The sequence below is a fragment of the Marmota flaviventris genome, chromosome 8 (assembly GCF_047511675.1).
Source record: "Marmota flaviventris isolate mMarFla1 chromosome 8, mMarFla1.hap1, whole genome shotgun sequence".
NCBI lineage: Eukaryota > Metazoa > Chordata > Mammalia > Rodentia > Sciuridae > Marmota > Marmota flaviventris.
In genome coordinates this window covers 54,626,237-54,653,822 of record NC_092505.1, presented here as the reverse complement: position 1 = coordinate 54,653,822, position 27,586 = coordinate 54,626,237, and the positions used below count along the sequence as shown (strand labels likewise).

The 27,586-nt window shown below is 43.7% G+C and overlaps 1 protein-coding gene across 1 annotated transcript in view; it reads right to left on the bottom strand.

Annotated features, from left to right (window-relative positions):
- The window catches only part of Itgb5 (integrin subunit beta 5), a 113,965-nt gene that overhangs the window by 68,558 nt on the left and 17,821 nt on the right, over positions 1-27,586 (bottom strand). Inside the window, exons 3-5 of the mRNA XM_027936003.2 lie at positions 23,013-23,217; positions 13,325-13,574; positions 4,088-4,256 (exon numbers count right to left, since the gene is read on the bottom strand). Coding sequence (XP_027791804.2) covers positions 4,088-4,256; positions 13,325-13,574; positions 23,013-23,217 — 624 coding nt within the window. The remainder of the gene's footprint in view (positions 1-4,087; positions 4,257-13,324; positions 13,575-23,012; positions 23,218-27,586) is intronic.

Here is a 27,586-nt window from a genome sequence, read left to right as displayed (position 1 = left end):
GGCAGGAGGATCATGAGTTCAAAGCCAGCCTCAGCAACTTAGCAAGGCCCTGTCTCAAAATAAAAAAGGGCTGGAGATGTGATTCAGTGATTAAGTACCCCTGGGTTCAATCTCTGGTACCACAAAAAAAAAAAAAAAAAAAAAATCAAGATCGAGGCTGGGGGTGTAGCTCCATGGTACAGCACTTACCTAGCACGCATGAGACCCTGCACCCAATTCCCAGCACCATAAAAAAAGTAAAGAAAGGTATACAAAAATTATCTGGCATATGAGTGACAATCAAGCAAGGGTAGCAGTCACTTCTGTTTCTCAAAGCCCACAGATTCTGTATTCTTGTGGAAAGTCTGTCAGTGTGAAGAGGTCCCACCTCTGGGGCTGTGGTCTCCATTTTAGATTAGAATGCCTTCACTAGCAAATAAAGGGCTCAATATACATCAGAAACAATCTATTATTCACACAAAGCAACTTTAAAAATTTACCTCTCAATGCAAAATTAGAGAATCAGGATTAAAACAGAAAGTCCGTCTAAAGGATACAGAGGCTAAATGCCAGGGCAGTAGAAGCTGAGGCACACAAGGAAATGCACTGGGCCACAGAGACCTTATTTTCTGGCTGACAGGAGACAGCAGCCCATAGAATCCCATGCAACAGCAGGCACCCAGCCAAGCCCAAATGCACAAGCAACTTCTTTAACCTGAAAGCCATGAAAGCAGCCAAGTGGGGACTGGCAACTTGGAACCAGAAACTCTTTGGCAGCAGCTCCTGAGGATACAGGCACTTCCTATTTGGGAAGAACAGGAATACTTCCAGCCTGAACCACCCACCACACTTTTATACCTGTGTAATTCAGAAATAAACAAATTAGAGAAAACTTCTAGAAAGACCTGGGAGAGCAATAAGACTAGTATCAGGAGAAATCGTTCTGTATTTAAACAAGTACAAACAGGTTCGATCATAGGCTTCAAAGTGAAGACAAGAAATTAAGAGCAGTGGCATCTCCCATTCCAACCCAGCTGGTAATGGATGCAGTTAAACTGCCTCTCGCAGCAACGTGACCTTCTGGGGAAAAACAAAGCAACTTCAAACGACCACTCACAGAACAGGGTCCTTATCCTGAATAGAATCCTAAATAGAAATAGGAATTTCCTCCTTTTTGCAAAGAACAGATTTTCAAGGAATATGCAGCAGGTCACACAGGTGGGATTTAAAATCAGTCACGTAAACATTCTATAACCCTGTCCCACAAGTTGATAACCAACAGTTCATCCCGGAGAAACCAGGGTGAGAAGGAAACCAGAGGCAGGAGCTTCCTGTGGCAGTGAGATAAAGCCTGTTATTGGCTCCATCTCCAAGGGCATAAAGTCAGGGGAAGCAGAGCATGCCCCGCTTGGAGCCCGGGGGACTGTCCAGGCAACTCCAGCCCTTAGGAGGCACCCAGTCAAGTGCAAGAGATTCCAGGCCTCCACCCTCTGTTACACACAGTTTGCAGGATTAAGTGGAAAGGCTTTCAATCTGGGCAAATGGAAAGAGCCAGAAAACTCAGTAAACAAAGCAAAGAATGCTTAGGACTTCAGAATGATATTTGAGATTTATTTCAAACAATAGGAGATAGGGAGGTTGTGAACACATATGAAACAAATTGGCCAAGGATGCATAGATTGTTCTCCCTACTTTTGTGTTTTGAGATGTTTCATAATTTAAAAAAAATACATATTCATTGTGGAAACTTAGGTAAATACAAAATTAAAAATCGCCAAGAAAAAATAAAAACCACACATAACTCAACCACTTGAGACAATTACTATTATACATTTTGGTCTACTTCCAATATTTTTCATATATTTCTCTTTCTTTTGTCTGCCAAACAGGATCATGCTGTCCATTCTGTTTTATAACTTGCTTTCCACCCCCGCCTTAGTTTGTCTTAGGTATTACTCAGTCACTAAATATTCTTAATATTATGATTATTACATAATCTTTTACCAAAAGGGAGACCATAGTCTATTTCCAATTTTTTGCTATAATAAGCAAGGGTGCAGCAAACTATGGAAAATGGTATTTATTATAAATAGGTGACTTCAAATGAGAGAGAAATGGCTTGATGCGTGCCTAAATATAAACTGGCAGCACAAAGGAAAAGCAAAGGTGAAGACAGGAGCTGGTGGCTGCCACACTGCACAATTCTAAGCAATTATTAACTCTCCCTGTACTCCCTGTTGCCCAGGCCACGTGAAAACTGCAGGAGGTATAAGGCTGTTAACATGCTCATAAAGTACCTCCCAGTTAACAATAATTCACCAGGTTCGGACAACCTGCTAGAATCCTCTCTCATACTGACTATTGCAAGGGCTAGAATATTCCATTCATCTGGGATGGCACAGGAAAATTCTGCTGGCTCAAGGTGTACCCAGTGGCTTTTCAAAGACCATTGTGGATCCAGCACTCGATGACATTGTTAATCTAGCAGAATTAATGGACATGGCTTATGCCTGTTATTGGGTTCGTCCCCCACTCACCAAACCTTAGGCGATTTCTTCCCCTGAAAAAAGAAAATCCACACAATTCTCAAGATGGGGAGATGAGGAAGATCTATGTTTTCCCTGTTCCATTTGTTTCCTGCCAAGAAGTAGAATTTGGCTGAATGTCTGTGAAGACAAGGCCTCGTACAATCAATATCTGAATGCCTGTCAAAAAGTGGGAGGTTGGGGCAGAAGGATTGCAAGTTCAAAGCCAGTCTCAGCAACTTAGTAAGGTCCTATGTATCTTAGCAAGACCCTGTCTCTAACTAAAATGTAAAAAATGGCTGGGGATGTGGCTCAGTGGTCAAGCACACCTGGGTTCAATTCCTGGTACAGAAAACAAACATCAACTACGAAACTATTTTGTGATACATTTTAAAGATTCAGAGCTGAACATATTCTAGTTGTGTTCCGTCTGGCTTTCAGACTGCCAAAACACACCAGGGACTTCTGAACCAAACCATGTGTTTCTGGCTAGCAGCCATCCTGGATGGGAAGCCACTGCCACCTTCCGCTCCAGGAGGACCGAAGGGTGTGCTGCTTTCTTTCCCTTTTTTCCTTCCCCTTATCCATCTCTATCATTTAGGGTTTCTTATTTCAAAAAGGACAACTGTGGCTCTTTTCTCGTCCTTGTCAAGGACCGAGTGGAGAGAAAAAACGACCATGTCACCCTGAACATGGTCTCTGCGCTCAGACGTTTTTGGAAGTGGGCGACGAGGTGCTGATCAGTAAGTGAATGGCAGCTGCCACATGCAGCCTCTCTAAACTGGGTTCCCTTCCCAAACAGAAGAGTCCCCAACACCCACTACTGATGAACTTGCCTGGACTTGCAAGAAAGCATTACCAATTCCACATACTCTATGATGATCACTACAGAAAAATGCTCAATGTGTGCACAAAATCAAGGCATGTGCTGTGGTCATGAGCTCAAGACACTTCTTTTTATCATTTGTTGTTGTTGGGCTGTTTTGACAGTTGAAAATTATTTTAGGAATAAGTTATTACCACTTATCTATTTTTCTGAGATTGCAACCGCTCAAAACATGAGTTCATTTCTGACCTAAGTCTATGTCCTCAACCTGGATTCACACATCATAGGGAAGCAGGAGAAACCCAAATAAAGAGAAATGCAACCAGAGATGTCATGCAGTTCTCATTTTGGGCTGGATTCTCCAACAGGGCAGTCTTTAAGGTCTACCAAAATTGGGCCAGATAGCTCTATGAGCTTCTCTGTATAAGGGTTGACATTTACTTTTTCCCCTGGTAATAAGCAAAAAAAAAGCCAAATTCATAAACACAGAACAGCTGTCTCCTGGCAAAGACAGTATCCCATTGCACATGGCCACACCCTGACAGACACATACAGCCCAATCCGTCCCCAGCTCCAGCTGACTTGACTGCTATAGATTTTTCCCAAGGTGCTACAGAGCTCAGCCTCTGGTGGAAGAGTAGACAGGACCCACATGCGGGTGTGACTCACACTCTGCCACCTCCTGCAGGAAGTGCCATCACTGATTCTCTCTACCTTGTCTTCTCTGCACCAGGAGGGGACCAGAAAGAAAAGTTACCTTGCAGACAGCTGCCTGGAGGACTGCGTCAAAGCCTCCCTCGGGGGCATCTCGGTTGCGGGACACCCTCTGCTTCCGAACTTCCTCATTGAAGCTGTCGACTCTGTCAGTGAGAGGCAGCAGATGGCGGAACCCAAAGGAGGGGACGCAGTTTGGAAATAATTTGTAACTAGAGAGAAAGAAGAGAAGAGTCACTTTCCCAACATCACCATTAAATCTTAACCAAGTGTTCTGTGCCTTGGGAGACATCAGTAAATATTTATTCTGCACCTACCATATGCCCTGGGACAGGCATTGTGGAAAGAACAAAGATAAATAATACAAGTCCCACTCTCCAGACATCCAGCCCTAACCACAGGCAAGACAGCCTAAACCACGCAAGTGAATGGTACGGACCAATGACTCAAAGGAGGTGGAGATTTTGCGGTCTTCTGTGGACAGAGAACTTAGCATGGGCCTTGAAAGATGACTGGGACCAGCAGCATGGGCAAACTGAACCACGTCCACCAAGGGCAACGTAAGCAGAATTCCTCTAGGAAACCAGGTTCTCACATCCACTGTGTTGCAGCTGTGTGACAAAAGGTGCCATAATCTCTATGACAACCCACTCAGTGACCACCTGGGTGTGCTGGTACAAACAAATGCTAAATGGAACAGGCATGAAAACATTCTAATTTTTTTTATTCATTTATAAACACTTCTCTGATAAACTAGCAGCTCTCCTAGATGCTGCAGAAATCACTAGGAAATTAAGCATCTTCAAAGGGGAAACTGTATCTGGAAACTTGGAAGGGAGAAGAACTGCATGTCAACAGAGGGTTAATTTCAGGCTTTTCTCTTGAAATATTGGGCAATGACCTCTTTAGTCTGCTGTGGAAACCTCAAGTAGTCCCATTCCTGGAGGAAGTTAGCTCTCAATGGCAGTCTAGGAGCTTCAAGTTGATATAGCTAATGCAATAGGAAGAGAAGCCTGATTTTACAAATGGGTTCACCACATAAAGGGGAAGAAGGGAGAGTGTGGCATCCAAAGAGAGGCACATGTGCAAAAGTCCTGTGGCAGAAAGGGCACAGAGGAAGGCTGGTGGCGCTACAAGTAGAGAGTAAGGGGTAAGGCACCCTGGCCCAGAAACACAGGGTCTGTGGACACATTAAAGGAAGTCTCAGTCTCTCTCTCTCTCTCTCTCTCTCTCTGAAAAAAAGATGAAAAATAAGCTCTAACAGAAAGGTCTGGGGGAAGGCTTTGGATTCGATCTAAGCCGTGTGCATGGGAAGGGAAACAGGCTTATCGGCTGCCAGGAGGACACTGACTTCGCTGCTGCCAAGGCAACCTCAGCAGGGCGGGTCTGGGCAGGTTCCTCTCCTCTGCAAAGAGGCAGCCATTGGCTCTCTAAGTCCTCTTCAGGGAGACAGTCCCTGCTCCAACTGCCACCGTCACACCACCCTGGCGCAGAGCCCTCGTAGCAAGCCAGCTCCGGCAGGACAGAGTCAACCCTCCTCCCAGGACAGCCACGGGTTCTCCTGGGCAGGCAGCAGCCAGGCCTCCCACCTGCCCTCCCTGGGTTCTCCTCCCTACTCCCTCCCCAAATCTTCAAGAACACCCTGTGCTTAGACAGGTCAGGATCTTTTTGACCCCAGGCCACCAGGACTCTTCACGACCTCTTCATTTTGTCATAGGAGAGTCATGGAGATGACATTCCCCCTTGGAGTAGGCACGGTGGTCCCACGTGACCAATGGACAGGCTCAGAAGGAAGCCACGCATCCACAGTCTCACCGCCGTCTCTCTTCCTCCAAGTCCCTTCTCCCGACTATGTCGTTCTAGCCCATGACTTAGGACCTCAGGCATGTGTCCATTGTCACAGTTTGTGGGGAGAAAAGAGAAAAACGGAATAACTGCAATCAAATGAGAAAAATCCGGAAAGCTGTGAGCCGTGCAGCTAGAGCTCAGCATTTTCTACATCTTCCCTGTCACTCCTGCAACCAGCAATGAGCAGAAACATTTTTTACTGTGTAGGATCACCGTTCAGTAATTAGGAACTAGGAAATGTGTTTGCCAGAGAGAAGCCTGCATTGCAGAATATGTCTATAACCAAATCAGAGACACTTCTGAGAGGAAAGCAGCTTTGCCACACAGACCCTGGGAATATTTCCATTGTCACTGAAATAGGATGTCACCTGTGACTAGTTATCTGTTGTAACCTCTGGAATTGTGGTCTGAGTGGCCTGGAGATCTGGCTGTTTTGGGGTCTCCTGCTAGGAGACTATCTTACTGCCACTGTGTCTGTGCTATAGGATACCAGTTTAGGGTTATTTATAGGGAGTTACAAAATTAAAGGTTATTAACCAGGCCAGGTTCAGTGATACACACCTATAATCCTAGTGACTTGGGAGGCTGAGGGAGGAAGATCACAAGTTCAAGGCCAGCCTCAGAAACTCAGTGAGACACTGTCTCAAAACAAAAAGGGCTGGGGGTGTAGCTTAGTAGTAGAGCACTCCTAAGTTTATTCTCTACTAACCCTCCCCTCCCCCCAAAAAGGAGAAGGGCGAATGTGTGTATAAAAAGCAAATCCAATTTGAAGACACTAGATCTAGATAAATCTAAAAAACAATATAATTTTTAGGACAAGAATGTGGATTGATCTGATGTGGAAAGGATTGCCTCTTACTCTAGACGTAGAGAATTTCTGGATAAAATACAGTTTTTAAAAATTTAAATAGATAGCCAAGACTAGAAGCTTAGAATGTAAATCCCAGGTGTCAGAAATGAAGAAGGAACCATTCCACAGATGAATGGACTAAAGAGCATCAGGAAATGTGCAGGAGGGAGCTGGGATGTGTCAGGGCAGAACAGAGGCCCTGCAGGCTTAGAGGAGGCCTCTACCAAGCAGGTGACGAGCCCAGGCCTGCAGAAGCCAAGCCCTGACACAGGGCTCTCTGCAAAGATAGAGCCAAGTGCCACACACTAAACAAGCACAGGACATCTCCAGCCACCAGCCTGGGAAAGAGACAAGAAAGCTCACCTCCCACTCTAAGCCAGGAGCAAGAAGAACCCCAGGTCTGAGCAATCAGAACTCATGACTTTTAGGGCAAAGGAAGCCCCAGCTGAGAAATTAACAGGAAAACTAGTTCCATAGTGAATGCTGAAGGTTCCTTCCTGGCAGCAGCAAACTTCAAGCTGCTCTGTAGGGGGCCAGCACTCCAGGGCATGTGGTCCCCGGATGGAAAACAGCCTCCAAGATGAACTAAGGAAACACAAACTCCAAGAGAAACAAACCATCAGGAAGGAATGTCAGCAAATCCAATGCACTGAAGGACCACAATTCAAGAAATGGGGAGAACAAAATGATCTGAAATTCTTTATAAGAATATTTAAGATATTTAACAAGAGGAAGAAATAGAAGCCAAAGTTTAGAAAAACAAAACAAAACAATTAAATTTAAAAAAAAAAATAGAAGGCTTTAAGAAAAATTGTATAAAAAGGGCCGAGGCTGTGGCTCAGTGGTAGAGTGCTTGCCTGGTATGTTTGAGGCCCTGGGTTCAATCTTGCACTGCCAAAAAAAAGAAAAATAGGAGCATCTGAAAAAGAACCAAATAAAAATTATAGTAGTAAAAAATATATATAGTCACTGATGCTCAAAAATGAAATTTTAGTGGGACTGGAGCTGTGGCTCAGTGGTAGAATGCTTGCCTAACATGTGTGAGGCACTGGGTTAGATTCTCAGCACCACATAAAAGTATAAAATAAAGATATTGTGTCATCTATAACTAAAAATATTTTTAAAAAATAAAATTTTGGTGTCTGGATTAAGCTGAAACTGAAGAATAAAAGTAAACTAGAAGAAATTTCCTATTATGTAACTAAAAGAGAGAGAAGAGTAAAATTAGGGGAGAAAAATTAAGAAACGTGAAATTTAGAGTGAGAAGCCTGCCACCTAACAGTGTCCCAATGAAAACAGAGACAACATGAGAGAGGAAGCAGTCAGAGAAATAAGGTCAGAACTTTCAAGAATAAAGATGTGCACTCAGATTGGGAGCAGTGGTGGATGCCTATAATCCCCGCAGCTTAGGAGGCTGAGGCAGGAGGATGGTGAGTTCAAACCCAGCCTCAGCAAAAGTGAGGCCTGATCAACTCAGTGATTCCCTGTCTCTAAATAAAATACAAAATAGGGCTGAGGATGTGGCTCAGTGATCAAGTGCCCCTGAGTTCAATCCCCGGTACCAAAAAAAAAAAAAAAGATGTGCTCCCAGAAGAAAAAAGCAGACCAAGCTACAAGCAGTGTAGATAAAAGCAAATCCACCTGGACACACAGGAGTGCATATCACTACAGAAGAAATTAAAAATCACTATAGAGAAACACAATGACTAGAAAAACAGCCGATGCCATATCAGCCATGAAGAGGCCAGAAGAAGTGGGTAACACCTTCAAGGTGGCAAAGGACTACTGTGAGTTTTGGGGAGAAATACACAATGGGTAAGAAAAAATATACATAATGAAGGATGAAATGTATTGGCTCACTTGCAAATGCTTCCATATGAGATGTATTTCAACATCCTAATACAATAGAAAGAAGTGTTCAGAATTGGAAAGAACAAATCCTGTGTCAGCGAGCATCAAGTGACTCTTCCCAGTGAAACTGTTCCTATTATTCAAAATAGCAACTGGACAGTACTCCACTATGACACTTAAGTTACTCTGTGCAATTTTTCTTCCCATGGCAGCCCTTCTTCCTTCAGATTTGGCATTTCTGGTACATTCTACAATGGGAAGGGATGAGTTCAGGATTTGGATCCCTTGGCAGAAACATCTGGAGCAGAGGAAGAAGGGACACACCTCAGGAACCCCTGAGTATATGGCTTTCCTTCCTGCACAGGTATCAAATCCCCTGACTTACCCGGCTGCCCCAAACTTCCTGGGGGCTGCCATTGCTGCTCCTACCACTCCAGGGGAGAAAATCCTAACTGAAGGTGCTGCTAGAGACTGGGAATAACCATACTTCTCCTCTCCCCATTAGCTGGAGGAAATGGATGGTCAGAGAAGGATGCCAAGCAAAGGTCTCCCTAGTTCAAGCACAGAATGCAAACAGCAACAAGACGAGAGCATGGGTGTGGACTGCGGCACAAACCCAATGTTCCGGGACCTCCTTGTTTTCCAAGAAAATCCAGCGATCCTAGTTATTCTTGGCCATATCTTGTGTTTTAAATGTTGGTAACTACCAATTGGTATAGAATAGAAGACACAGAGACAAACCCACATATCAAGGTCACCTGATCCTTGATGAAGGTGCCAAAAACATAATTAGAGAAAAGATAAACTCTTGAACAAATGGTGTCAGGAAAACTGGTTATATCATAGGTAGAAGGATGAAACTAGACCCTTATCTCTCACCCTGCACAAAAATCAACTCACAATGAATTAAAGACCTAGGAATCAGAAGAGAAACTATGCAACTCCTAGAAGAAAACTTAGGGTCAACACTCCAGCATACAGGCACAGGCAACGATTTTCTTAATGGGACCACTAAACCTCAGGAAGTAATGCCAAGAGTTAATAAATGGGATGGAGTCAAATTAAAAAGCTTTTGCACAGCAAAGGAAACGATTAGGAATGTGAAGAGAGAACATACAGAATGGCAGAAAAATCTTTGCTGGCTACTCTTCTGACAGAGGATTAATATTCAGAATATATAAAGAACTCAAAAAAACTTACCTCCCCAAAAAATCAAATAACCCAATTAATAAGTGGGCAAGTGAATTAAATAGACATTTCTCAAAAGAAGAACTACAAATGGGCAACAAATATATGAAAAAATGTTCAACATCATTAACAATTAGGGAAAGGTAAATCAAAACGACACTGAGATTTCATCTTACACCAGTTAGAATGGCAGCTATCAAGAATACAAATAATAATAAATGCTGGAAAAGATGTGGAGAAAAAAGGAACACTTTTACAATGTGAGGCTGTAAATTAGTATGACTATGGAAAACAGTATGAGGTTCCTCAGAAGACTTGGCATAGGACCACCATATGACCCAGCTATACCACTCCTCAGAAGTTATCTTAAAGAATTAAAATCATCATACAATAGAGATATATGCAATGTTCTTGTTTATAGAAGCACAATTCACAATTGACAAACTATGGAACCAGCCGCCTAAGTGTCCATCAACAGATGAATAGATAAAGAAAATGTGGTATATATACATGATGGGAGTTTTATTTAGCCATAAAGAAAAATGAATCATGTCATTTGCAGGAAAATGGATAGAACTAGAGACCATTATGTTAAGTGAAACTCAGAAGGTCAAAGGTCATATGTTTTCTCTCATTGGGAAACTAGAGAGGAAAATGGGAAAGAAGGGGGGAAGTTCAGAGATCTCATGAAAATCAAAGTGAGATCAATAGAGGAAAGGGACCCAGAAGTGGGTGACAGGGAAGGAGAGAAGTGTTGGGGAGTGATATTGGCCAAATTACACTGTTATATTGTGTGCATATACAAATATGTAACCAAAAAATATCTCATCATATGTACAATTATGATGCACCCATTAAAAAAAAAAATGTAGAAGCGGGGGGGGGGAACAGTAAAGGCTAGCTGAAAAAGAAAAAAAAATTCTGGTAATTTATTTGCAGTGCCGTTAAAACTGAAAGGCAAACAAAAGTCACATACAGACTGGATCAGGCACAGGGACAGCCAGATTACCTGCCCTGGTTTGTGCTATTCTCCCCAAGCAGTGGCAAGGATATTTGAAGAAGCAGGATGCTGCACAGCCTGGATCTGGGGAGGGAAATCTCAGCACAATGACCCCCCTCCTACTACTCAGCTCAGAGGACAGAGATTTCTGTCACAGAGAACTGATGCTTCCTTCGAAACTCCCATTTTTCACTGGATTTCCTGTCTTACAAGCTGCTTTTCAGTGTGCCTTGTACTCATGGCCGGTCAAGAATCTCACTGTCTGCGTCTGGTTCTGCCTTGGAGGGCTTAGAGAGCGAGCTCTGAATAAGCAATGCGGAAAGCCTGGAGTATTCAAATGATGAGTGCCCATGGCCAGTCCTTGATCCTCTGCCAGCTTCTAATCCAGCATCTCAGTTAGTGAGACACACCCTGTCTGGAGATGGGGCATAGGCAGGGCAGGGAAGGAAAGGAGCAGATGGGATCACGGGTCCAAATGATTTGAAAAAAAGTTTTGGGTATGATGCTGCTTGCTGCTCCTGGTAAGGAGGAAATCTCCAACAGGACATTTGGCACGGGGACTGGTTGATAAGGGCCTTGGAGATGGCACCTAAGAATGCCAGTGGCCACCTATGGCCTAGAGGAAGCAAAACCGACAAATGATGACACCTAGCGCTCTTCGTGAAGGAACTTAAGAGTCTATTTGTCCTCAAAACTTTTTATTATCTCATTGTTTTTCCACCATTATGTCACTTCTCAACCCCTGGAGAAGATCTGAAGAGGCTTCTAGGAGAGTAAACAACAGGACCAGGAAGTATTCGTGGAGCACAGGCCACCAGCACATTGTCACCTCACCCAACCACCCAACCCGACTCAGACCTGGGAGCTGTTGAGCTGCCAAAGATGAGCTGGAGGGAAAGGCAGCCCAGGGGCTTAAAAACCACTCTCTTCCCCTGGGTGGCTGTGGGAGACCAAGAATTGAAAGTGACATCACAAGATGGAAGGAGGCTAGATCCCTGAGTCACGGCTTGAAGGAGAGCTGCCAAGGAAAACAGCTCAGTACTCATTAGAATTCGTTCAAGTAAGAAAAAGCTGGATTGTAGGGAGACATGGAGATCTGGGGGTTGCTTGTTACTGCAGCTCAGGTAGCCCCTAGGGGCAGCTGTTGGGTGACTTTGAAAGTCTCTGGGTTGTAGGGTGACATGCATGGGGAAAACAGGCTTTATGTTAATGAGAATGCAGAGTCTGAAAGTAGTCTGTCTGGATTCACACCCCAGGTCAGCCCCTTACTACCTGTGCACTCTTAAGTTATTTGTTTTCTCTAAGCCTCACTTTCCCCATCTTTATAATCTGGCTTACATCTACCTTAGAAGCCCGAAAAGGCTGTTTTGATACGAATGAAAGAATCTATCTGAAGTGTTTAGTATGGTGCCTGACACTAAGTAAGAACTTAGCTGTTCCTTAGCTAGTGACTACTTTGGGACCTTATAATCCAAAACATCACTGAAGTTGAAAATGTAGAGATGAAGCAAGAAAAAGGTGTTATTTACCACTTGTATGAAGTCACATTGCATAATGTTGTATTTAAAGGGGTACTTGAAAGACTAGAAAAGAAAGAAACCAACCTAATAGAGGTTTTGTCAGGGGCACTGAAGATTGCGATCCCCCAACACACACCTACACATGAAAACCCCATGCAGAGACCAACCTTGAGGCCCATTTTCTCTTATTCCTGGGCATGCAGCTGAACAAGCATCCCATCCTTACTAGAATTCAGTTGTGTCTAATAGAATGTGGGAACAGGAATGGGAAGGGCACTTCAGACCAGGCTCATCTAATCCTGCTATGCCTGATCCTCCAGGTAGGATGACCTGCAATCCATACACAGAAGATGGAAGGACACAGGGTCCCTGAGTCACTGATCAGGAGACCCCATTGGACTTAGATAAGCAAGAAACAAACTCTTAGAAAGTTTGAGCTATTGTACACTTTTGAATTTTATTTTCAGCATTAACATTCAGAAATTTCTGTTCTCTAATAATTCATCAAATATTTTTTAATTCAGGTATTGAGTTACATTAAAAAAAAGTTCATACCTTTAAAACACAAGGTTTTTATTCAGCTTTGTCAAGATAAGTTAGAGTTACTTACATAAATAATAGGGACAATTCTGAATTCATTTATTCAAATATCTTTATTTTATTTATTTTTTTATGTGGTGCTGAGGATTGAAACCAGTGCCTCACACATTCTAGGTGAATGCTCTACCACTGAGCCACAACCCCAGCCCTCAACCTGGGTCCTTGACTCCATAAGAATATTTTCTAAATTCTGTTAATGTAAGAAAATGGTGCTGAGTGAGGCAGGCAAGAAAATTAATGAGCTATGAACCTTGTAACAGTTCACTTCTTCATATGTAGGGCAAGGACAGAACTTGGTCATCACTAATTGGATTAAATGCCTAAGCCTGGTCAGTGCTCCTAAACATCCTTCCTTGGGGTAAGTTTTCCACTACTCCATCCCTACCCCTCCCCATACCTGACAGTAGAGCAGCGGCCACTTACCCAATGCATGGATTGGTCTGGTATCTGGGTGCCGTGTAGGAGAAAGGAGAGATGTCCTTGTCAACAAAAGACCCAAAGCCCAACCGGAAGTTGCTGGTGAGTTTTCTCATCTCCTCAGCGAGCTTGGTGCCCAGGCTTCGGATGTTGTCCAAATCATCCTTCATGGACAGGGAGAGGTCCATCAGGTAGTACAAGTCCACAGGATAGTCCTCCACCTGGCGAACCTGCAGCTGGAAGGTGGTCTGGTCACCTGTGCCAACAGAGAGGCCATACACCTTAGAGGCCACCCAACTTGCTGGGGGATTTCAAAGCTGCTCCACCTCTTGCTTTTTTTTAGTGATGGTGTACCTCCCAGAAGAAAGATTTTTTCTTAGAAGTAGAGTGCTTGCAGGGAATATGGTGCCTCAAGTGAAGACCCTGATTCTCCTCCCCAAACGCCTGAACCAGCAGCGTCTCTAACGAAGCTCTTCAACAGCCAGACTCCCTGGGGGTATTCTATTTTCTCAGCCAAAGACCCTTAGATAACTGGCAGACAGTGAGCCAGACGATTCCATGGACACAAACGGGGTGGAGAGTAGCCCACCAACCAGGATCCCCTCCAGAGAAGGAGCCAGCCCAGATGGGAAGGAGGTGTCAGAAAACAGGGAAGGAATTAACAAGAGGAGTGGACACAGGTGAGATCCAGGTGGGGAAGATAGAGACACACAAGTCAGGGAGGGCGGGCAACAAAGACAGCTACTTAAAATACCCCAAAGGGCAAAAGTATCTAGGCCTGGGGCTGGGGATGTGGCTCAAGCAGTAGCGCGCTCGCTCGCCTGGCATGCGTGCAGCCCGGGTTCTATCCTCAGCACCACATACAAACAAAGATGTTGTGTCTGCCAAAAAAAGCTAAAAAATAAATATTAAAAAAAAATTCTCTCTCTCTCTGTCTTCTCTCTCTTTTAAAATATCTAGGCCTGTGCCACGTCACCAGTCTCTATTTCCCCAGCCATTCACCAGACAAGAGTGTTCAGTTCTTCCACATATTTGACATTTGGGGACAACACACACCCAACTCATTGTCTGAAATCACATGTATGAATACAGGAAGATGGATTCCAAATTTTAGCTTCGTTAAAAAGAAAAGAAGAAGAAACAAAAAGAGAAGAAAATAAAAGAATAACTACCAAAAACAACAGAAAGAAAAAAAAAGACACCACTACATTTGTTGACCAGTTATAAGAAAGAGAAAATGATTTTTGGCTCTACAATAAGAGAACTCACAGAAAAGGGGAATTAATTCACAGAAAGAGATTAAGGAGAAGAGCCAATGTCTAAGTGTGTCCTTTGCTACCTCACTGTCCAAGATTTAGAGACAGGCCCAAGTCAGGGTTATTATCAGAAGACCAAAGATAATGATCCTTATATCATTTCATAATCTCCGAAAGCATATCACTTAGAACCAACTTCAAGATTCAATTCATACCAGGTAACTCAACCTGCCTGGGGCTTATTAGCCTTTCAGGAATACTAAGACATGCTCTGTTTATCCCAGAGCCGAACTGTCCATGCACGATTCAAATTCGGATATATTCTTCACATGCACCAGCCAAGGTGGCCTTGCTTGTGCCCACAGAGTCTACATAGATTAACTGCAGCCACATCCAAAGAAGCCAATCTTTCATCTCTAGCTGATAGCCAACAAGCCAAAGCCTCCCTGCACCTGCAGGACAGAAACCCCATCCAATATGCTCCCTCTCCTCCCACCGCATACAAGGCATATTTCGTGAGCTAAACCAGGAAGAATCCAGTGATCAAAAGATTTCAGTTCAAGTTTCATTTCTGTCCCTCGACTAGAGGTACAATCTGAGCCTTGATTTCCTTAAATATGAAATAGAAATAACAACCACAAAGCTCACGGCACTGACTGAGGCTGTGAGGCAGTGGTGTGGGAGAGAAAAGTCCTATAGCAACAAAGCCTTCCATAAATGAAGTATGATTATTATAATTACTATTTGCAGCCAAAATGGCAGCTTCAAGCCTGCTTCCTGATATGTTTTTTCCATGCACTGTTATAGCTACCTCAGGACTGATGTAGTCTGCATTGCCTGTTGGTATGAGTCTATTTTTAAAAAAGCATCCGTCTGACTCAAACAGAAGAAATGTTTGAGATTTCTTCCAGAATGAATTCCGGACTGCTGCGGTATGTCTCTGGCTCCCATCAGGCAGACAGAGCAGGTCCCTGCATGGGGGCTCTTGGATGTCACCCCACAGAGGAAATGAAGAGGGAGGAACTGGGGGAAGGGACACCCCCATTAGCCTTTGCCAGGGCAGATGAACCCCAAGTGGACAGAGCCTGCAATCAGATCCCCTCCATCCAATTCCATCTCCTCTTGGCAGGCTCTCCCACATTTTCATTCACCTGTCTACCTTCTCCCCAACTTTTCTTCTTCTTTTTTTAAATCTAGAATCTACTTCTATCTTTTTGCAGATTATGAATAATTAAGACAGGTGATTTAAGACCAGTAAATGGGGAATTATCTTAGATTCAAGGAGGCACACATAGACATCACCCTAGGAGTGTCACTAGGCTTGGAAACAACAAAGCTGGGTTCATTCCAAACCTGGTCATCAAGGATCTGGGGACCTCAGTTCCTTCTAACGTGCCGCTCCACTTCCGCTTAGTGAAGTGGGGAGGATATGAACTATCCTGGGGATTCAAAGGGACAATGTATATAAATACCACACAAATGCTTCTACACAAGGAAATCTTTGACCTCAATTCCCCAAAAGGTCAATTACTGAAGCAATTTCCTATGGGAATGAAAAAGAGAGGGAAAATTCTGCCAGAAACTTAAGTTTGAATGGCTACAGCCATGGGCCTATAAATTTAACTCCAAATTTTCCAGACATAAAGGCAAAGACAGAAACAAGATGTGATATTTATAGGTCCCAAACTCTGCTAAGAAGATTATCTATTAGTGAGAAATTTGTTGGCATTAAATTCTAAGATAAATTGATCACTAAGAAAACACACACAAACACACACCCCTTCTCAAAGGGGGGCTATAAATATTAAAAAGGATCATTTCTCCTGGTTTTCTAAAAAGAAAGAGATGTAAGAAAGAGGGAATGCCATTCATATTTGGAATGAAGTTTTATTGCCACCTCTACTATGCTTGATCTTAAATACCACAAATACCTGAAGAGGCTTTGGTAACAATGGAATGTTCTGCCAAGAGATTTTGGAGGGATGGACATTCCTGCTCATACTCTTGACTTGGGTGTCAAGCTTCTATCGCACCAAAGTCCCAGCAGGAGAGGCCTTCAGCCAAAGGCGAGTCTGTCACCAATGGTGAAGGGCACTCTCTGCTGGGAGGTCTGGGGCACATTTCCCACCCAGAACCACACAGGCTTAGACACAGTCTGCCCTTCCGCCTCTCCTCCCGTCATGGTGCTCCCCAGCACTGCTTGAGGTTAAAGTGGCTCCCTCCACATACCCAGCAGGGGGAGAAGTGCTTCTCACCTTCCCTGGCAGTACCCGACACTGGTGACACCACCCCAAGGCCACATGCCCAGATCTGTCATCCCTTACTGTCCCTCTCCTCATAGAATCCCTTCAGGCTTAGACCCCTTCTCTTTCAAGTTGCTCCACGTACTCCTTTCCTGGGGACCAGTGACAGTATCAGAGAAACAAATAAAGAAAAATCCAAAGACAAGCTGTCTACCAGCACCTGTGAGGATGAAGGTGCTCTCCCAAGTGGCCCCTCACGGCCTTCTGGGTTTTCCTGTTCCCAAAGCACCCAGCTCCAGCTGTATCTGCACAGAATTCCTTTCACGTCTCCATTCCTAAGTACAGGCTCTCCTGCTGTGATCAAGTATCAGCTAGCGATCCACCCCAAACACGTTTTTTAACACTTTCTTCTTTCAGCTCTTTCTTCAATAGAAAGTGAGAAATTTGTTTTCCTTAGGAATATGTCTCCATTGACAAACATTTCTAGAGAGTGAATTATGAATTCCAGCAAGAACTTTTAAGATTCATTGTTCTTCATGTGTGAAGACAAAAATGGTATCTCAGCAAAGATACTTGCCATCCCCAAATAAATGTGAGTGGCTTTAGATTGCCTAGAATTACCCTTCTATGCTAGAAACTGAAAGGAAGAAGGGAAATATAAAATCACCTACATGGAAACAGGATTACAGATGAACACAGAATTAGGGCCCTAGTGCACACCTTATGCCTACAGCTCTTCTGTTCATTATGCAAAAGGTAAATAATTGTATCCAGACCTAGATCCAAAGAATCATCTCCCTGGTCTAGAACAAGGCTGCTGGGCTGCACAGGATCCCACTTGCCACCTCAAAATCCTGACTCCCAATAGATGGAATCTTGGAACAAGTCATGGTGGCCTCCACAGCGCCCGCCTCCAAGCAGAAGCTCTGTAGTTCCAATTTCCTTAGAATAGCCCCTTGTCCATCCACCATCAAAAGTCCTTCACCCTTTTAAGTATGCACAATGCTAGTCCAGGGGCAATATCTAGGCCAGTAACTGGCACCTCCAAAATGGAACTCAAGGGCTGGGGTGTAGTTCAGGGGTAGAGCACTTGCCTGGCACGTGTGGGGCATGGGGTTTGATCCCTACCAACACAAAACAGAACAGAACCTGGAAGGAGAGGGGAGAAAAACCCATAAATAAGGGCTGGCAGGAAAACAGCCACCAACCACCCGCAGCTTAGTTGACACAATGGTACCAATGGCAATTTCCTGGTTTTGATAACATACTCCTGTTAGGTCAAATGTTATCACTGGGGACAAATAAGAAGGAGACATGGGAAATACAGTTATTGTTTTTGCAACTTCTTGTGAGTCTAAAATTATTTAAAAATAAAAAGTTTAAAATGCACACATACAAAAGCTAATGCTCAAAGTCGTAATTTAAGAGGCTAAAGGTTTGAGATGAATAATGACTTTAAAAAATCCATTTCCAACTATCCTAGAGTTTCAAAACCACCTCTAGCTTTTGACCATCCCAATAAGATTTACTTTAAAGTTTATGTCTTCTTAAGAGTTTTAGGTCCTTTGTTAGGGATTTTTTACAAAGTTCTTATTCTGACATATTATTTCCAGTAATGAAATAAAATGGAAAACATGATCCTGTGTTTACACAAAATCCTGCTTAAAGTTTGGCAGTTCTTCAAAAAAAATTAAACATAGGATTACCATATGATCCAGCAATTCTACTCCTAGCTATATACCCAAGATAATTGAAAACATATGTCCCCATAAAAACCTATACTTGAATGTACATAACTGCCCAAAATGGAAACAGCCTAAAATGTTCTTCAGCTAAAAATGTGGTATTACTACATGTACACAATGGAATATTATTTGACCATAAAAAGGGATATTGTATATTCTACAACATGAATAAATGGCCACTTGCTATATGACTAAAAGGAAATACCCAGCATAGGCAAAAATCAGAGAGATGGAAAGTGGATTAGTGGTCACCTGGGGCTGGATGAGGAGGGGAGAGGGTAGGATAAGGAGTAACTATTAAATGCCACAGTCTGGCTGGGCACAAATCAGCAGGAACAAACTTTATTTCCGAACTCCACCAGCACACTCCACACACGCTCCCCGGGAACTCTCCCTAACGCCAACTCTCCCGAATGCCACCCACGCGGCTCCTCCAGGAACACACCACACACCAACCGGAACTCCCTCCCCCAGGCTGCGTGCGCACTCACTCTTGGAACCCCGCAAGAACTCAACGGGAACTCCAAAGTAGCGGGCGCCTGAGGCAGCAAGAGCCACCTTATTACCAGACAGTAAAGGTCTAATATACAATTGAATCAATCCAGCATCATCTTAATGGCTAGCCTCTCAACCATTACTTCTGGCAAAATGCCAGGGGCCATTCTGACTCGGCTGTGGCTCTCAACAGGGTGTATTACTGGGGTAATGAAAATGTTCTGGAATTAGACAGTGGTGATGGTTATGCAACCTTGCAACTAAGAATCATTGAACTGCACACTTTAGAATTGTAATTGTTTGATATATGAATATTAATTCAATTAAAAAATTTAAACGTGTTGCTTAAAGAAGGAAATTTTTATTTTTCTTTCTCATTTTCTCCTTTATTTATCCCAGAACAAAAGCTTGGCCTTCATGAAGCATCTTTCATGTCATGCTGAGACCTGTTTTGTACAGCTGGCAAAGGGTTGCACATTTCACTCAACAAATACTTATTATGAGGGGCAGAGCAGAGAGCAGGGGAAAAGACAGGACAACATTTTCAAAAGTATAGAGAAAAACCAATCCCTACCTACCTGAAGAATCCCTCAGAATCGGGGGAATGTTCCTGAGGTCAGTATGCACTTGGAAAACTGAAAATTTTGCTAACTGCAACACATCATTCCCATATTCCCTAATAAATGGGGTTTACTTCTACTCCTTTTTATAAATATTAAGGTTATATCTTAAAAAATAAGAGACACTCTTGGTTTCCAGTATTTCTATATTTAGAAACACATTCACAATGGTTCTCGAATTTTAGGGATTCATCTTTTTGTCGGATCTCTCCTTGGTCTTCATCTGTACAGACTGAAACATCCTCTTGGTTTGGTGTGTCTTCCTGGGGCAGCCAGCCCCTCTGACACCTCAAACCCTCAGCCCTGGGCCCTCCAGGGATAACCTTCCACAAGACTGACCTTCACATAGCACCTGCATTTTGTATAAACACAGGATCATGTTTTCCTTTTCATTTCCAACACTGGAAACAATACCAGAATGCTTAGCAAGAGAAGTGACTATACCCAGTAAGACTGATTTCTTTTTTCTTTAGTTGAGCATACATTAGCAAATGGCATAAACCTGTCATGGCTCAAATAGCTTCTCTGACTCCTCCATGGGGCTGTTTTCAAAACAGCTGGTCAGTTGAGCCAGTCTCTCTACTTTCAGTTGCACTTTAATTTTAATTTTTAAAATGGGAATCATTAAAACTGTAGCATCTTTGGCTTTGTGAGACATCCAACTCTTTCCTTAACTAAATCTACCCTAAGAAATAAGGATTTGCTGCCACCGAGGGTATTTCTTGGAGAGAACCCCACAGGTTCTGAGAGCTATTCTAAATGCCAAGTTTCAAAAGCACAATTAGAAGCCTCCCAGGATGTGGATGCTGAAACTACAAATCCTTTAGGAAATATGACTTTTGCTCCTTATCTTCAAAGATTATTGAATGAAAATAGCACAAGATTACAAATACATTCTGACTATAGGTATGCAGAAATATGAACACATGTAAATGAAGACAGAAGGTATAGGAAAAGTACAAAATAATAATGTGTTAAAATGGATGATTTTTCTAGAATTTCTTTTAAATTACTGTTACACCATTATTCTGATGAAAAGAAAGATACAGCATTCACATTCGTGGATATCCATTCCTATACTACACCATGTTCTAATATCCCAATAGTCCACAGCAAGCCCTACAGCCCCTGCTCAGTTAGAACCCTCCACCCTGAGTCTGTGTGCATGTGAGTTCTTTTCCGCAGGGTACAGCACTCCACATTGGGGCTCAGCTGACTCTGCTCTCACCCACTCAGTGCTGGGAGGACTCCTTCCTCTGCTCTTTCATCCTAGTATCCCACCACACAAACAGCTGAGTGCAACTTACAGCGAGAAGATTTTCAAAACTCCCAACTTCAGTTAATCCTACCCCTGATCTCTGGGCAGGCAATCCAGGAGTTTGGGCATCTCCGTTCAAATCTACATCTAGAACCTTTGGTCATTATCCTTTGAAAATAATATTTTAACTTTTTAAGGTCCTTTAAGACAAAAAAGTCTCATGTAAGCCTCTGAACATGCCAGTCGGGGTCTAGACAAAGACCCTGAAATGCTGAGGGGAGGAATAACCTGCTGTTATGGTTTGGATGTGAGGTGTCCCCCAAAAGCTCACGTGTGAGACAATGCAAGAAGGTTCAGAGGAGAAACGATTAGGTTGTGAGAGTTAACCCAATCAGTGAATTAATCCCCTGATAGGGACTGAGTGGTAACTGAAGGTGTGGAGTATGGCCTGTATGAAGTGTGAATGGGAGCATGACTTTGGGGTGTATATTTGCATGTGGCGAGTGGAGACCTCTCTGCTTTCTGATCACCATGTGAGCCACTTCCCTCTGCCACACTCTTCTGCCATGTTGTTCAGCCTCACCTGGAGCCCCAGAAAATGGAGCCAGCTGTCTATGGACTGAGTCCTCTAAAACCATAAGCCCTTATATAAACCTTTCCTCCTCTACAGATGTTCGGAGGGATGGACATTCCTGCTCATACTCCTGGCTTGGGTGTCAAGCTTCTAGCTCACCAAAGTCCCAGCAGGAGAGGCCTTCAGCCAAAGGTGAGTCTGTCACCAATGGTGAAGTGTACTGTCTTTCAGTCACAGCAGTGAAAAAGCTGACTAAAACACCTGCCCAGGGCCTGTGAGCTAGGGATAGAGCCAGAGCTAGAGCCCAGAACAGCCAAGCAGATCCACAATCATCCCACTGTTCCAAGTTGCCCTGAAGCCTAAACCTTCACCTGGAAATAGTTATTGCCAGTGGTTTTCTAGACCACAGGATAGATAAAATGTCCAAAAGCAAGGGAATTTGGAAAAATTCCGCCCCTGTCCAACAACGTGACACTTTCCAGTTTAGCCACGTGAACATTTATCCTTTCACACCACAAGGGTTCTAAAATGCAGAACGTGAGATGAGGGCAGAGGTGAAGTAGAAACAACCATGGGCTTGTAGTCACAAAGGCCTGGCACTGAATCAGATTGGCCATTTCCTGAGAGACCTCAGCAGCTTATTTCCTCATGGGTACAATGGCGGGTCAAGTATTTAGCACACGGTGGCTATGCAAAAACTGTTAGTTTCCTTCTATGACCATCGACTGTAGGGCTCGCAGGGGATCTGGGGTCATAGAACAAAATATCGCTAAAAATTTGTCCTTTTAGAATGCCACTGACTCAAATGGAATTTGCTGACAGGAGAAAGTAGCACTTTTTTTCCTAGAGGTAGCACTTTCCCTGAGCAACCTGCCTGAACTAGGGAGTAAATCCACCAGCCCCAGAAAAAACAATAGCATTATTCACAAGAGCCTGAAGGTGGAAACAGCCCCAATGTCCATTCACAGATGAGCAGATAAACAAAATGTGGACTACCCATACAATGGAAAGTCATTCAGTCTTCAAGAGGAAGGAAATTCTGCCACATGCCATGACATGGATGAACCCTGAAAACACACTGGGTAACAGCAAAGGACAAACACGTGGTTCCACCTATAGGAGGGACCTAACACAGTCGAATCCACAGAGACAGAAAGGAGATACAGGTTAGCCCTCGGGAATGAGGAGCTACTGTCTGATGGGTACAGAATTTCTGTTAGGGATGATGAAAAAGTTCTGGAAATAAATAGTGGTGATGTCCCCATATGGTGAACTGAACTATACACTTAAAAATGGTTAAGATGGTAGATCTTATGTTATATATTCTACCACATTTTTTTTTAAATAGGAAAGATATCCCATTCATCCAAAAGGGCCTTGTTCTCTGCTTCCTGGGGTCTGAGCCTCACCTCCCTCTTCCTCATTTCCCCACGTCAACATGTCCCACGTCTCCTGTGGGCTTTCCTCAGCCCTGGCATCCAGCCCATCCTGAGGGCAACTCACCAGGCCGGAGGCTCACGGCAATCTCCTGGGGCGCCATCTGAATGACATCAGAGCCCGCAGCACTGGAGCCCTCGCTGCTGAGAGGCAGGTTCCGCAGGACACGGGCGCTGCTGGCCGGGCTCTCGATCTCACCTCCGCAGCCATTTCGGATGAGATTTGCCCTCAAGTCACACCGGGAGGTGACTGACCTTGGGCTGCCAAAGTCCTAGGTGGGGAAATAGAGGCAAATATAGGAGGCGGTCAGGGCAAATCTCCAGAACATCTTGGGCCTGCTGGCCTTCAGCTCTCTACATTCCATTTTCATTGTCTGAAAATGGAGACAATAGTAATCTTGTGTGTGTGTGTGTGTGTGTGTGTGTGTGTCTATGTCTGTGTGTGTGTGTCTGTGTGTACACCAGGAATGGAACCCAGGAGCACTTAACCACTGAGCCACATCCCAGCCCCTTTTATTTTTTATTTTGAGACAGGGTCTTGCCAAGTTGTTTAGGGCCTTACTCCAACTGAGGTGTTGGATATGAAAGCATTTTGTCAACTCCAAATGCATAATAAAAATGGTTTCATTGTTATTTTAATGATTAAAATGTTCCTGTCGACCTGATTAGCAAGGAAAAGAAACTGAACCGGTCACAGGGTATATAGATAAAATTCTTTTTAAAAGATACACAGAGTGAGGGATTGATTCCAGGACCCATTCACAGATACCAAAATCTATGGATGCTCAAGTTCCTTATGTAAAATGGCGTAGTGTTTGCATATAATCTATGTATGTTCTACCATTACTTTCTAAAGTCACCCCTAGATGATTTATGACACCTAATATAATGTAAATGCTACATAAATAGTTGTTATACTGTAATACTGTACTGTTTAAGGGATAGTGACAAGAAGATAATTCCGGATGTGTTTAGTACAGATGCAACCTTTAAAAAAAATAGCATTTTCCACTTACAAAAAAAAAAGATACACAGATGATGGAGAAGTCCTTGCTCAGGTATTCACAAGTGAACTTTTGCTGGGCCCACACCTGTAATCCTAGTTACCCAGGATGCTGAGACAGGAGGATGCCAAATTCAAGGCCAGCCTGGCCAAATTAGCAAGACTTTGTCTCAAAATAAAAAATAAAAAAGGGCTAAGGCTGTAGCTAAGTGGTAGGGCACTTGTTTAGCGTGCAGGAGGCCCTGGTTTCAACCCCCAAGGTCTCAATAGAAAAAGAAAAGTGAATATTTGAGCTTCTCACACCTCAACTTTGTGGGCACTGGATATTACACAGCCATTCTCCAGAACAACAGGGCAGCATGTGGGGAATGAAGACCCAGCAGTCTAATCCTAGAAGTTTATCATAAGAAAATAATGGGAATAAGGGGGAAGGTCTATAAGAAGACGTATATTGCAGTATCATTTATAATACCATGAACTTATAAACTTGGAAACTTAAATTGCCTAAACCTAAGAAAAATATGGCCCTTCAATAGTCATGACAATAATTGTGAAGATCCAGCTGAAATTTCAAAATGTTGACAATAAGGGGGGGGAAACAGAAAACAGAATTGAATCTGCAGTAGAATTTGAAAGAAAAATGTTAAATGAGATGTTACTGCAGAGGGACCAACATATTTTTGTTTTTATCTTTATCATTGTTGGTATAACAAAGATCTTTTATGTCCTTAAGTTAGATTTGGGAGAAAGCGGTACCTCGGAATGAATTGGGGCAACAGAAGTCTGAGGCATTAATTTTAAAATGAAATAATACACTTTGTTATAAAATCTGGCACCTGTAAGTGTGGATCATTTTCAGGGAAAGGGTTTTTTAATGACAAAGCAAGCCTAGGTTCCTCTCCGAACAAGGCCTGTCACTGATGGATGTAAAAACTACATCTGCTCCTCCAGCTGGCGGGAGGCCAGCTCTATGTCCCACAACCTGGGATCGGCTGGAGGACCTAGGACACTGATCCCTTTCCCTCCCTCTGTAACACTTTGTCACAAAGCCTCAGATGAGTCAGTGTCCCTAGATGGCTGTGTGAGAAGCCAGACTGCTGGCAGAAGCACAGAAATCAGAGGGTCACACCCTTCACCAAGATCTGGCTCCCCAGGACTAATCAATGCCCTCATTTGCAAAATTCAAGAACAAAAAGTCAATAAGATTGTGCAGTATTTTAAATAAGTAGAACCAGATGTATTGTCCTGGACCTGCATGGTGGCTTTTGTTTCTTTGTTTTCTGGATTCTTAAAATAATTGAATGATTTTTTCATATGGGTATTGATCCCCTGGGGATCTGGCCTGTCAACAACCTCAGGGAATATACTCATACAATGTGGCTCCACATTTTATGGAACAAAGGTGGGGGTGTGGAATTATTATTCTGGGCCTGTATTTCAAACCTAGGGTTTCCAAACTGGGGGTTCCAGGTAGTCAAGCTTGGCTCTAAAGCAGCAGTTCTAATGAAGCAATGAGGAAAACACAGGGATAGGGGGAAGAGAGTGAACTTTTTAAAGACCCACAAGGATTGGTCTGCTGTTCTGAGCTGTCTGAAGCAGAGATCTAATTAGGTGCCCAGAGTTTGAAGGGCTCAGGGCTCACCTACCCAGAGCTTACTCAGAGAATTTCTGAACTCCCTGCTGGCTCCTCCAGCTCTAAAAAGCTGCAGTGCTTGGCCCCATTCTGATTACCAAGGTGCACCTGTGTTGATCAGTCTTGGACCCTACCACCAGCTCAGCCATGAAAGCAACTTTGTCTCCCCCCAAATGATGGGAACCCAACACCTCCTGTTGATCTGGACCAGCTTACACTCTGGAATAGACTTAGTCTATTGGTCTTGAGCCAGATAGGTCACAGAGCCAACCTGCTTCACCAACAGCCTCAGCCATTCACTTGGGTTGGTCATCCTGACCATCCCTGACTGCCTGGGTACTTGAACCAGTGACAAACCTCATCTGAGCTTCCCAGACATCCTGCCCAATCAGATTGTGGATAGACACTGCCAGTCCATGACAAAGGAGTTGAACAGGGCTATCTTCCGGCCAGGGAAAATGTACTTGCCCGGATCATTAAGAAACTAAAGTCTAGATGGCACCTGTCAGACTGAACAACTCTGAGGCACCCAGATTGTGCCAATTGCAACCTTAGTAGGGCTTCTTTATTCTCTAGGTTGTTAGCAACAAAGCCCTCTTCAGTTCCAGCACCCCTGGATTCCCTGTTCCCTGCACAAACAGCAACCATCATGAACTCCTGTGCTGTCACCTGCATTGCCATTGTAAGAGCCATCGCTGATTACATTAAAAGCTGCAACTTGCAGGGTGACTTTGGGAGTGCCAATCAAGTCAGCAATGTGACAGTACAAGGGAGTATCATGCATCTCCATCATCAATGTGTCAACCTCCTCCCCTTTCACAATGTCAGTGGCTTGCTGCTTGGGGCAGGCCCAGGGGTTTTATTGATGTGCTTAACCGTCTCTGAGACATCTTTACCTATATACCAGCTCTTGTCATCTTTCCCGAGCTCTAGGGTCTCAAAGCCATCAACTGAGGAAGTACTGGACATAGTAAGTCTGAAGAAATGTGGAGACAAAGGCAGTCACCTGAAGAGTAGGATTCCAAAGAGTGTGACATCTTTCTGGCTTGGTCTGAAAATAGCCATGACTAATTTCTAGCCATAGGTTCTTGTTGCCCAAGAAAGGGACAGAGTGCCGCAGATCCCAGCAAGGAGTGTTAACCCCATAACAAAGAACTTCTCCTTTCTCCCGGATGTCCTTTCTAGATATTTTAATTCCAGACAGATGAATATTTAAAGAGAGGAAACCAAAACCACAGAGACCAAGGGAAGATCTTTCTGACGGGGTGTGACCTTTTAGGTGCACAAACAATATGAATCAAGAAAATATCTCAGGGCCCCTAATTGTGAGTGCTAAGCTCAGTGAATGCAGCTGCCTCAAATTATAAACCTCTGGGGAAAAGAAAAAGTCATGATTAAGAATAATCCTCCTCACATGACACCCAAATGTTTAATGTCCTAAGCACTTCTGATCCCAGAGACCCGACACCCAGACCTCTGCAGGGAATTGGACACAGCACATTCCAAGGGGAGGGGCTCTTAAATGCATCACCTGGTACCACTTCTACTTGTGAGGAACCAGAGGTTCACATGCCTAGATTCACCAGATAAGTTTGGGTTCATGTGGCCCTGGCTTCCTGGGCCCGAGTTTGGTGCTTTGCAGCATCTGCTTCCAACTCAGCCAAGGCCACGTGAAATTCTGCAGCAGGAAACTGACCAGGTCCTCGGATTCCTGCCTCTAAATTTAATATTTATTTGCTGCCCCAACTGCAGAGATCTTCCTGCCACCTATCACACTGGAAGAATAAACATCCCCTTGATACAGAGAAACAGATACAGAGGGGCAGATACAGAAACAGATACTCCTAGGAAAGGGGAAGGGGAACTTCTCTCAACATGGAAAAGGAGACAAGTGAAGAGATGAGAAACTGCAGGCCCTGGAAGAAAACAAACCTAGTCTCATGCTGGGCTTCTAACCGGTCACCAACACTGGTGTTTGAACTTGCCGTAAGTCGCCATTCCGGGC